The sequence below is a fragment of the Maniola hyperantus genome, chromosome 4 (genome assembly GCF_902806685.2).
Source record: "Maniola hyperantus chromosome 4, iAphHyp1.2, whole genome shotgun sequence".
Taxonomy (NCBI): Eukaryota; Metazoa; Arthropoda; class Insecta; order Lepidoptera; family Nymphalidae; genus Maniola; species Maniola hyperantus.
In genome coordinates, this window is record NC_048539.1 from 7,141,861 (window position 1) to 7,154,643 (window position 12,783).

At 38.7% G+C, this 12,783-nt stretch overlaps 1 protein-coding gene across 1 annotated transcript; it reads right to left on the reverse strand.

Moving 5' to 3' along the window:
- Window positions 1-1,560: 1,560 nt before the first annotated feature.
- Window positions 1,561-12,755, reverse strand: Mccc1 (Methylcrotonoyl-CoA carboxylase 1). Its single transcript, XM_034985272.2, has 14 exons — window positions 12,327-12,755; window positions 11,980-12,184; window positions 11,226-11,443; window positions 10,501-10,648; window positions 9,235-9,372; window positions 8,730-8,825; window positions 8,113-8,296; window positions 7,528-7,718; window positions 6,218-6,349; window positions 5,245-5,415; window positions 4,559-4,682; window positions 3,607-3,800; window positions 2,954-3,091; window positions 1,561-1,866 (listed from the first exon to the last, which is right to left on the reverse strand). The coding sequence occupies exons 1-14, from the start codon at window positions 12,356-12,358 to the stop codon at window positions 1,708-1,710; spliced, it is 2,130 nt and encodes a 709-aa protein (XP_034841163.1). The 5' UTR covers window positions 12,359-12,755; the 3' UTR covers window positions 1,561-1,707.
- Window positions 12,756-12,783: the final 28 nt, after the last annotated feature.

Sequence of the window (12,783 nt, forward strand, 5' to 3'; positions counted from 1 at the left end):
TTATATATAGAGATTTTTAGTGGCCCTATTTGTGTATTATGTGCTATGCCTGGTTAATTAAAAACCTACTGCTTACTGAGCTATTACACTGATCGCGAGCAATTTACTCTTATCCGTTGAGTTCCTTTATTTATCTTCGAAGATGTTCGTCAGATCTTCACCAGATTTATATGGCACCATTTCAGAAGTATACCCTTTCAAACAAAAACATAATTTTCCAAATCGGTCCAGGAGTCTTCGAGTAATCGGGGAACATACATAAAAAAAACAAAGATTCCGACGAATTGAGAACCTCCTCCTTTTTTTTAAGTCGATTAAAGATTAATAACTACATAAATATTATGTAATCTATCTAACAGCTTGGTGAAATCTGCATTAGGTAGGTACTGTAATCATAGAGTAGGCCAAATCAAGAGAGCTAGGAAGTTCCTAATGAGGTAGCTGCGATAACGGGATATAGGTATGGGCTATCTATCGTCCATTGGAATGGAAACCTACCATAATATTTAACCTGAAGGCAACAACTGTACTAACAGGATCCTTTATCATTCGTTTTCCGGATCAAAGGCTCAACGAATATAGTGCGCACAAAACAAGTAGGTATATATGCATCTAGTCCAAACTTGCACACGAGGTAGAAATGGGTTATCTATTGTCCATTGGAATGGAAACCTACCATAATATTCAACCTGAGGGCAACAACTGTACTTACTAACACGATCCTTTATCATTCCTTTTCCGGAGTACAACGCGCAATGAACATAGTCCAATCTGGACACGAGGCGTATCTGCGCATTGTACAACATAATAAAGTTCAAAACTAAAACTCGACTTAGTAAACACTGAAATATAGTAAAATTGTTATTCGGTTGGTTGCCTACTCCTATCTTATACCTACTTTAATATTTATATTTATAAACTCAGAATTCTTTCCTCTTTCATTTGAGAGCATCACGAGAGCTTCTTCTTTGTCCTCGCCTTATCCCGTTACGCGGGGTCGGCTTTCCTTGTCATGCGGCGGCATTTGCCTTTCCATGATAAGTACATATAGTGGGTTGTCTTCTGTTTTACGGCCGGTTGGCACCTGACGCCAAGGGTGCAACTCACTGCAGGGCTCGGGCGCTGCCGTTGGCCCGCTAGGGGCTCATCCGCCGCCATCCCAACTGAGCATCCAGAACGCACTAATAGTTACTAATAGTTCCTTTTAATAACACTTTTGGCTTTGCCGAGTCAATAAAAGCAGATCTTAGCTGGGCTTGTACCTGTTTAATCCTAAGTCTATAACCTGCGTAAATCGCCATGTTGCAATTTTAGATTGGACTATACTGCGACAAGGCTCTTTTGGCGCGTGGCCAATATGGGAACTTAACAAGATCAAACGATTCCATGTAACGGAAACGGACCAAAAGCACTGCACTGGTAATGAACATTTAGTTTAAATGCTTTGTGAATGTTAGGAATGAACATTTAGTTTAAATGCTTTGTGAATGTTAGGAATGAACATTTAGTTTAAATGCTAAATGCTTTGTGAATGTTTGGTTAATTTCACTCTCCCAACACATCCCAACTTGGCTAATGTAATTAATCAATTATTGTTTAACTTTTAAATTAACTTTAATAGTTTTATCTGTTATATAAATAAACTGTATCAAGAGAACTTTAAATTAAGAATAAATGCAATATTCCACAAACCAAAATTTTATCTTTTTAACTATCTTCGTTCAGTAATACGACTTTAGTGCCCTTTCCAATAGCGTCCCCTTGCTTGAAGCCGGCTATGTCCATAACTACGCCATCTCGCGGCGAACGCACCACGTACTCCATCTTCATGGCGATCACCACGAACAGTGGTTGGCCTTTCACCACCTGTTAAAAAGGAAGCAATCTGAATATATAAAAGGAAAAGCTGACTGACTGACTGATCTATCAACGCACAGCTCAAACTACTGAACGGATCGACGTAAGAATCTGCTAACATAATTAGTTTAATGCTTAGACCTACAACCATCATCAACCCATCGTCGCCGGCTCACTACTGAGAACGGGTCTCCTCTCAGAATGAGAAAGGTTTGGCCATAGTATACCACGCTGGCCAAGTGCGGATCGGCTGACTTTACACACTTTTTGGAACAATATGGAGAATTCTCAGGCATGCCGATTTCCTCACGATGTTTCTTTCACCGTTAGAGCGAGTGATATTTAATTACTTAAAACGCACATAATACCGAAAAGTTAGAGATGCGTGTCCGGGAACGAACCTCCGATTAGGAGGCAGACGTTGACCACTAGGCTATCACAGCGATATAGGTATATGGAAGACTAAATAATGCCTGTGATTTTGGCCGCGTGGATTTAGGTTTTTAAAATCTCGAGGGAATTCTTAAATTTTCTGGGATGAAAAGAAGCCTATTATTAGTTACTGATAAGGTTTCTTATTCATGCAAAAAATTACGTCAATCCGTTCTTCCGTTGCGGCGTGATTGAAGGACAGACCGATAAACAAACACACTTTAGCATTTATGAAAGGTGATATCGTCGACTTTTTTCGGAATGAGTATGCTGCGTAGGCCCTACTGGCCGCTACAGCGTCACCAGGAGGGGTGGCGAGCGCGAGGCTTCGCCTGGGGGTGAGCCCTAGGGTTCGAAGAAATAATTAGGAGGATGCCTATGTCAAATTATTTCTTAGAATTATTAATAGACGGTCTTCCAAAATTCGTAAAATCCACGTTCGCTGTTACTTTTAAGTTTGCTAACCATTTAACTAAAGAACTACGTCAAATGTTTATGACGTCAAATCTGTATATTTCATACAAGCTCCTTTACTAAGGGAGCGTTTTAACGTCTGATAAAAAGTCACTGATTTGACTAGTAGTCATCATCCCGGCTCAGGCTCGGATCACAGCTTATGATGGATGGGTTGGTTGGAGTTGATCAATCAACTTAGCTAACTTACCGTATCTCCCTTATTAACCAGTACCCTCTCGAGCACTCCTGGGGTGGGGGAAGACGCGCTGTTAGCGGAAGAAGCTGCGTCGTCGCCTGACAGTGCTTGGTATTTAGGAGGTGGCACTGTTACCACTGTTTGGCCATTCTGTAGACAAGTGTACATATCAATTGAACAAAACGCTGTAAATATACTTCTGATCAAAATGTTTGCTTTGGTTGAAAAAAGAACAGAACTGTGCTAAAATTGAGTCCCAAGTTCATGATTTCGAACACCTAATCCACACTTGAACTCATTTCCAAGCAAAACGGCGTAAAACTATGCTGAAATTGAGTCCAATGTTCATGATTTCAAACACTAAATCCACACTTGAACTCATTTCCAAGCAAAACGGCCTAAAACTGTACTAAACATGAAGTCCAAATATATTTTGTGTTTATAATAATAATGGTATAAAATGTCTCCTGCTATACACACACAACTTCGAAACGCTCATAACTTCGAAAATTTAGAGGGTTGTAGTCATGATCAGAGCCCCGGACCTTTCGAATAAAGGTCCGGTGTCGAATAAACGCTGAAGTAAGCATCAACCACAACGTTGACACGTTTCACCTAACGTCAAACGTGTGCTACACAAAAGGATAATTGAAAAAGTAACTTACTTCGTCATAAATATGCACTTCATGTTCGTGTGTCAACAAGCCAACGTTGGTAATTTTGTCGCCTAGTTTTAAGATCAGCCTTAAGCCCTGATCTGTAGACCTTACATACGCTTCTACTGGTAACCATTTTCCATCGTTTACTTTCACTGTATACGTTTTAGGACTGCTCTCATTCTTTACTGTTACTTTTATATCTGCAAAAAAGAAGGATTTCAGATTTTTAGGGTTCCATACCTAAATAGAAGATAAGGAACCCTTATAGGATCACTTCATTGTCTGTCTGTCATGTCTGTCAAGAAGAGGGAATCAAACCTCTTAGGGTACTTACCGTTGACCTAGAATCATAAAAGGCGGGTTTTATAGCACAAGTAAAGGAAAATTCGAAAAACTGTGATTTCGTAGTTATAATATCGCAAAAAGAAATGTGTTCACGGAAAAATAAGTTTGCCGTGTTGCACATTAAAGTGTTAATTATTATCTTGTACGATGGTACGGAACCCTTCGTGTGCTAGTCCGACCACTTGACTGTTTTTTTCTTCAAGAAATCTTTCATTTCAAAGGTGGATTTTTGAGTCGAGCGTCTGTTTCGTCATTGACGCGGCTTGAAAGCCCACTTAAGTGACTGAGTAAAATAACTTTTGAATTTTTTAATTAGAAAGTATTCAAAATTTATTCTTTTCATGTGGGAAATCTTACTCCTTCTCCTACAAATCATGAAAAGTTAGAACATTTTCCATGTAATAATTTACTACACAATTTTGTAGGCAACTAAAAGCTTAGACGGTTGCTTCCGCGCAACTTTGTCATTAATAAATTCATCAATTAATAAAAAGATGACCATTTAGGGTTGTAAGTCTTTTCCGACGATAGATTTGACCCTTATAAAATTATTACAAGTTACAACTAACGACTCTATTACTAAATGGCAAATAATTATTTTATAACGACTTACCTTTCTCATTATACTTCAGCGAAACGGTCTTTTGTAGATTATAGTTTGGTCGCCAAGCGGTGGGAGTTACTGAGATTCCCTTCCACGAATCATTTGTCATTGCTTCATTCTGAGATTTGATCAACTAAAAATATACGTATCGAAATTGAACCTACCCGTATTTATTAACACGCCTTTTAGTCGGTCCTTTTGTCAATTTGGTATTTTGCAATTGATTTTAAATTAACTTTCCGGTGAGCTAGAGAGTAGAAATTTTAACAAAAAAAGTATAACATAGAAATAGAAAGGTATTTTATTCAAATAAACTGTTAAAACACTTTCAAAGCATCAGAGGAATCTACCACTGCACACTGGTTCGGAATGGTAAATTATTACAGCTATGGGAACACTTGTAAGATTTAAAAAGAAAAACGTGCGGCGCATGAAATTGATAAGCAATAAGAAGTATAGTGAGTAGCTGCCTTTGTATTGTTATTTTGAGTCGTTGAGTTCTATTTTGTAATAAAAAAAATTGTGGCCTTTGGACACAATTTTTTCCCCACATGATTCTTCTTCTGCACTCTTTGCGTTTTAAATCTTACAAGACGTGTTCTCATAGCTATGATTATATTTTGGTATTCCGAACCAGTGATATATTCTTCTTTTTTGGATATGTCAACTCTCTACTAATAAAGGAATATACTCACATAGCCCAGAGCAGCTTGAATAGCCCGTTCATCAGTCAACTGTTTGTCCGACTGGGGGAACAACTCGGCCTCGTGTTGAGGGATAAACGAGGTATGGACGTCTCCCGATACAAAGGCGCTTGCGCCGCTCAAACGTAGTAAGAAGTTTACATTTGTCTCTAGACCTGCTACCTGAAGAATCCATGAAAAGCAAAATGTGAAATTATATAAAATTGAAGTGTCTGTATTTCATAAGCTCGTCATAAAAATGTTATGTAAACACTCCGTTTTTAAAATTCATGGATTCTTGTCAGTTTGTCTATGTCACTATTTTAAACGGACTTTCCCAGGTAGGTACTGACTGGTTTTTTAGTAATTTTATTCATAGACTAGCATTTGGCTGCAATTAAACCTAATGGCAAGTGATGATGCAGCCTAAGGTGGAGCGCGCTAGAATATGCCTAGTGTATCTTAACTTTAAGGTCCTATATTGAAAGTTAAAGAAAGAAACGAGAAAACGTCGTACATTTCCGTAGAATTTCGACTACGTATAGGGTAGAAAGTTGTGGGAAAGAACCGGGTGAATAAATCCATAACACGGGAAAACTTTTGATCCGCGTATAAGCTGTGATAGCCTAGTGGTTAGGACGTCCGCCTTCTAATCCGAGGTCGAGGGTTCGATCCCAGGCACGCACCTCTAACTTTTCGGAGTTATGTGCGTTTTTAAGTAATTAAATATCACGTGTTTTAACTGTGAAGGAAAACATCGTGAGGAAACCTGCATGCCTGAGAGTTCTCTATAATGTTCTCAAAGGTGTGTGAAGTCTACCAATCCACATATGGCCAGCGTGGTATGCTATGTCCAAACCCTCCTCACTTTGAGAAGAGACCCTCGCTTTGCAGTGAGCCAGCGATAGGTTGATCATGATACAGTGTGTAAACACTGTATCATGATCAACCCTATCCAATAATAATCCTATCCAAGCCAACATACTTGGTATTCCGAGAGTTTTCGCCTGGTTTTCGCTAGTGCTTCATTCCGATCGCGGCCCCATACAACGAGTTTGGCGATCATTGGGTCGTAGTGCACAGAGACTTCCTGTCCTTCTCTTACTCCAGTTTCTACCTAAGTGATAAAGAACGTTTTCCTTTAAATATCTTCTCGTTAGGAGTTAGGGCTGATAGCAGATCACAGTAACAAGAAAAAAGTGCAATGTATTATTTTACTTACTCGGCCGCGGCTTGTATTGAAAAAGAGAGTGGCTGAGACGCAGTGCGAGCTCAAATTCTTTGTAATATTTATGTTTCCTTTATAACAAACGTCATACATGTACTTTTGAGACATTGTGTCCGCAACACGTCTGTCGTCAACTTACATGCTTCCCATCGCATGTTTTACTTCGAAAATTACGACATTTTAAACTTATGTAATCGATAATTCCGCGTTTATTTCGCTTTTCATGTCTGCGGCGAATGATACCCTTACATGCTTCCCATCGCATGTTTTACTTCGAAAATTACGACATTTTAAACTTATGAAATCGATAGCTCCGCGTTTATCTCGCTCTTCATGTCTGCGGCGAATGATACCCTCTTGCGAATGAATAGAGGCTTTCCGCTGTGGCCATTCAACTAAATCTTACTATAGCTAAGTTTATAACCACTTATCATGACCACACTTACCTACATAGTGTTCGGAGAAACGGGGTAACATTAGTAAATAAGTCACTCGCAAGTTTTCCTCAGGAGTTGGTTGGGTCAGTCTACGCAGAGTGACGTGCAGGCTTTCCGATACGGCCATTCTGCTAAATCATACTATTCGTATGCTTTTACTCACCACTTATTACCTATTTTCTTACATCCTTTCTACTCTACTATAATCTCACTCGTACGTTTTCCTCAGGCGTCAGTCTATGCAGCATGCCACTACGCGGCAGGAAGCACACGCCCTGTTGCTCTTGCTCCGCGTCGAATAACATCCTCATGCGTGACATGTAGAGCTTTTCGCTACGGCCATCCTCTTGGTATGATTTTACTCATCCCTCATGACGTTAAGCTCTAGTAAATAAGTCAATCACTCACATGTTTTCCTCAGGCGTTGGTTGCGTCAGTCCGGGTATATCCTGCACTCCACTGCGTTTCCACAGCGAATGATAACGGGTAAAACCTCTTGGGTAACGGGAAGAGGTTCGCCGCTACGGCCATTCCGACAAATCATTCTACAGGCATTTTTACTCAACCCACATGGCCCCACTTACATTCCTTTTGGAGACGTGGGCTGATTCTAGTAAGTAAGTAACTCACTCGCACGTATTCCTCAGGCGTGGGTTGCGTCAGTCTATGCAGCGTACCGGCTCGCGGCAGGAAGCCCGCGCCAGGCTCCTCCGCATATATCCTGCACTCAAAAGCGTGTCCGCGGCGAACAATTTCGTCTTGCGTAACGGGCAGAGGCTCACCGGCCGCTATACGTAGTTGCCATTCCACTAAATCTGTGCCTTAAATAAAAACAAAACATAAGGTACTTTTTATTCCAGAAAATCAGTTCCCACAGGATTTTTGTAAACTTAAATCCGCAACCTAAACTAAAATAAATATAGTAGCTTAAGGCATCGCCAAGGTTTGCACGTAGTCGAAACTCCACTGATATGTAAGAAGCGATTTGCTTCCTCGTATCTAATTCGAACCGCTAAGATATAGAATACCCTTCTGCCTTCAATTTCCCCCCAGCTATTTATATAGGCATCTTCTAGGTAAGCGTACACTCTAGGTCCAAAATAGCCCAACGCGCCTAAAGAAGTTTTCACTTCAAAAAGAAGGACGACTTCGCTGGCTTCACCGCATTACCCATATCCTTTTTTTAAGTTCCTTTTAAGAGGAAGACTATCTCACCTGTAATCATTTCAGTAATAGGATGTTCGACTTGCAGCCGCGTGTTCATCTCCATGAAGTGGAAGTCGTGCGTCGCTCGGTGCAGGATGAATTCCACAGTGCCCGCGCCAACGTAGCCCACCGCCTTTGCTGCGCGGACGGCCGCCTCACCCAACGCTTTACGAGTTTCTTCAGAAAGACCTGGCTGTATAACCAATTATGTCAACCCTGATAATGAACCACCATTATTTGAAGCATGCTCGAAGGTGTCATTGACACCGTTGGGTGCGTGAACACATGCGTATCACACACACACACACACACACACACACAAACGTACGAATCCGGCTTTACATACAACTTAACAAATGTATGATGAGCTTTGCTTATCTGGAGTTTTATAATATCATTGGAATTACGCATATAGGTACGATGTGATGTTACTTTTCCAAGTCAAATAAAATAGTGTGGCCTGTAGGAGATAACACGCAAAACGAGAAGAAAACAAAATATTATTATTCTTATACAATGAAAATAAATTTTCTGATTTTCTTACTGACGGATGTTTCGAATTTCCCAAGGAAGCAAAGTGCTCGCTAGTTGAAATACAATAGTTGTTAGCTTTTAGAAGAACATACCGCCGGTGCTTCTTCGATAATTTTTTGGTGCCGTCTCTGTACTGAGCAGTCCCTTTCGAAGAGATGAACTGCATTACCATACATGTCAGCAAACACCTGAAAATATTTTGAACTATCTCAGTTTAAAAACTTAAGGATTATAGTCATATGGAAATCATACGACACTAGGATTATGATACCGCGAGACGAAAAGAGGTGCAAACGCCGCAATAATTTTGCAAGCAAATTTAAGCTTGCTAAATATGCGAATGTACGAGTCGGCCGCATCAGGCGCACCGGTGCAGTGTTTTGATGACGATATCTTAGATTGGCCATCCTCACTTGGCCAGCGTGGTAGACTATGGCCAAAACCTATCTCATATTGAGAGGAGACCCGTGCTCTGTAGTGAGCCGCCGATGGTTTGATCATGATGATGATGACGATCTAAGATTGGCACTGACGTAACCTCTGCTTTGGACAGCAATAGACTGTAGACAGCCTATTTTGAACAAGAAATTGGCTTACTTGAACTTCTACATGTCTGGGATCTGTAATGTACTGTTCCAGAAGCATGCTTTCATCGCCGAATGATTTTAGAGATTCTCGTTTTGCAGATTCCAGTTGCGATAAAAACTCCGATTCTGTCATAGCTATCCTCATACCCTGCAAATATACTTAATTTGACTTCATTTAACACCAAACTTAAAAACTACTAAAAATAAAAGAATTTAAGTTTATCAATATGAGTACAGACACAATTAAAATTATTATAATTGGATTTGAATAATTAATCAATTAACAATAATAATAATTGGAGATGATTGTTATAAGCCGTACCAAATTACTTCTCACGCGCCATTTTAACTCTATGGGTGCTGCTCATGTCAGAAGTACGGTTTGCCCTCAGAACAAGGACTATTAGAAGTGTCCCTATTGTGACACTTACTGTTAGAGCGAGATAGCTAATGCATTTAAGCTCTTATTAGAACGTGACAAAATGATTATGTTTTGTCCTTATCACCGTGGCCACTTTTTTTTGTTTGCCAAAATGTATTTGTACATAAGTATTTGGCAAACAACGTGAAGTGTAGAAGGAATGACATTTCACAAGTAAGAAAATCTGCTTGAGCGAGAGGGACTGAGGGGGCCACGCTAGTTGCAAATCTGGACATATCTGTGGGTTTGCCTTTAAAATAAGGACTAAAATCCTACTTTTGCATCCATACTAAAGCACCATCGTTCTTACAATGTTTCAAACAAAACTTTATTTACTTTGGCACGGCGACTGCAATAACCCAATATCAAATTACATAAAGTTCAGTTTAAGTTACTTAATTATTATCAGAAGACTGCTGCACTCCAACTGTATGAGTCATCTCTACAGATAAAACTTGCGCGCCCCCGCACGTCACCCGCGCTCGTCCGTACCGAGTTAGCGCGGGGGCTGTGCGGGTGTGCGGGACGTTCCCTTCCCGATTGTAATTTTTTTTAAAAATTCATTATAGGTATACGCTTGACCACAATCACACCTGATGGGAAGTGATGATGTGGCCTAAGATGGGAAGATGGGACATTACGAGCTGTCGACTGTCGATAGATTGTAGACTTGAGTGAATTGATAAGAAAAATAAATAGGATGATGCTGTGCCTTCATGTTCGTTAAATAAACTACTCATTATAAATAAAGTATTTCTATCCTAAAATGTTATTAATGCAATTTTCATTTGTTACACAATTAATTTTCAATAGTAAAAGAGTTACTATCTTTTTCAAAATGTTTGTTGTGCTTACCTTTCCACCACCTCCTCTTACAGCTTTAATCATTAACGGGAAACCGATTTTTTGAGCCTCAGCTTGTAACTTTTCTATACTTTGGTCTTCCCCATGATAACCCTTTACTATGGGGACACCTGCACTTGACATGATCGCTTTTGATGTACTGTAAATTGGAATGGTATGAATAGCATGCAAGATAGAACAATATAACGGAATATGAATAGATGATGCCTGCATTTTCGTCTGCATGAATATGATTTTAAGTGAGGATTTAGGATTTTAAAAATCCTGTAGGAACTCTTTGTTTTTCCAGGATAAAAAGAAGCCTATATTCATCTCAAGCTATCTCTGTACCAATGCGGAAAATGATGCCCACAACTTCATTTATGTGGATAAATCCAAATGTTAAAGTTGGGTATTAAATTTTTTTGGGTACTCTATGATTTTTTCGAGATTAAAAGTAACCTATGTCCATCCACAAGATGCAAGCTATCTATGTACAAAATTTCGTAACAATCAATTAAATGATTCGGCCGTGAAAAGATAGCATACCAGACAGATACACAGACAGACAGACACACTATTATATTTATAGACACATTATGACTACCAGGCTTTTGTAGAGGTTTGCTTGGCCTGAGTGATGAGCCAGCCAGCCAGAATGTGCTACCAACAAACTACAGAAAAATAATACCTAATGCAGTGTGAATTCTTGTATGATAAAATTATTCACATAATACCTTTTTATTCCCATATCTCTTATAGCTGGCGGTGGAGGTCCAATAAAGATTACGTCTTCTTTGGCGCATTTTTCACAGAATTCAACATTTTCTGATAGAAATCCATAACCTGGGTGAATTGCTTGACTATTAGACTTCTTAGCAACTTGAAGTATTTTTGCTGCATTCAAATAACTTTGCATAGAAGGTGCTGGCCCTATAAGGTAAGCTTCATCAGCCTAAAATTTATAAAATTGTCACATTAGTTACCTACTGTTTAAACTTTAAGTACTTGATATGGAACTCTGAATGTGGTCATATTCATCTTTTCTGCTCTGGGTCTGTGTCAGTTGTAACTTTATGGGGGCTTTTCTGTACTATTAATTTGTCATTTTTATGAAACCTACTCACAAGCATATTATTTATTTAAGAAAGGATTTTTTAAGGAAGCTAGTTTCAAATAAAATTGCCTACTCTATAATAAATAATAATCTAAAAAAAATTATTTATTTGCCTTTATTAAATATATCTTTTACGAGCTTATTCCCGCGACTTCGTCCATGTCGACTACACTTATTCCAAACCCCTGTTTTACCCCTTTATGGATTGAATTTTCAAAAATTCTTTCTTTATATATGTTTGCGTTATAGTAGCTATCTGCATGTCAAATTTCAACCTAATCCATCCAGTAGTTTGAGCTTTGCGTTGATAAATCAGTCAGTCAGTCAGCTTTTTCTTTTTATATGTATATAGATCATAGATAGTAATTAGTAACCATTTCCACATGCATAGCATGTTTATCAGCCTCAGAGAACACAGCAACAGTTCTTATTCCTAGTTTCTTAGCAGTTCTCATAACCCTACATGCTATTTCTCCTCTATTTGCTATCAATACTTTGTCTATGTGCCGTCTTTGAATTTCACTCTTGAGGAACTGTGCATGTTTGAATCTAACTGCATAATGTAGATTCAAATCTGTACTGTAAAATAAATATAAGCATTTATTAATTTAACAACAGGCTGTACTCTATAAGTAAAATAAATGTTAAATTTAGTGTTTCTACAATACATTTAAGTGATACTAGTGACTTTCTTATACTTAACAGTAAATTAAAAACTTACCAAATCCTAGAAAATTTATGTAAGTACGACATGATTATGGTATCATCAATTAACAGTAGTACAATTATTAAATCAGTACTATTATGTTATCGTTGAGCAGGAATGATAAGAAACTTTTAGTTACCGACGACCGAGCCCCTAGCGTATTGCGAACGAAATATTCAGATAAGACTGAACATATTCAAATGAATGTAAATAACATGAACGTGCGATTAAAAGACTGTCGTCATACATGGTGGTTGCTGGTATTATTACTTTATCGCGTAGGTAATTATTATTCAGTTGAATAACAATTTGGGTTAAGATACATAAATGTTTGATAAAAATTAATTTGTTTGTTTACATTTGGAAAAACGAATGACAAATTGTGACAAATGACGCAGGTGACATTGATTAACAAAGAGTGCAAAGAGTATATAAATCATCGACTACTACGAAGTAGTACTTAGAAATTCTT

What these genes read in the sequence shown, in the direction of transcription:
- Mccc1 (XM_034985272.2), bottom strand. Translation starts at nt 12,358, where the DNA reads ATGTCGTACTTACATAAATTTTCTAGGATTTG. An exon ending in ATGCTATGCATGTGGAAATG is followed by an intron (nt 11,444 to 11,979) that starts GTTACTAATTAC and finishes TATAAATTTTAG; the next exon opens with GCTGATGAAGCTTACCTTAT. An exon ending in TATTACTGAAATGATTACAG is followed by an intron (nt 7,719 to 8,112) that starts GTGAGATAGTCT and finishes TTTTTATTTAAG; the next exon opens with GCACAGATTTAGTGGAATGG.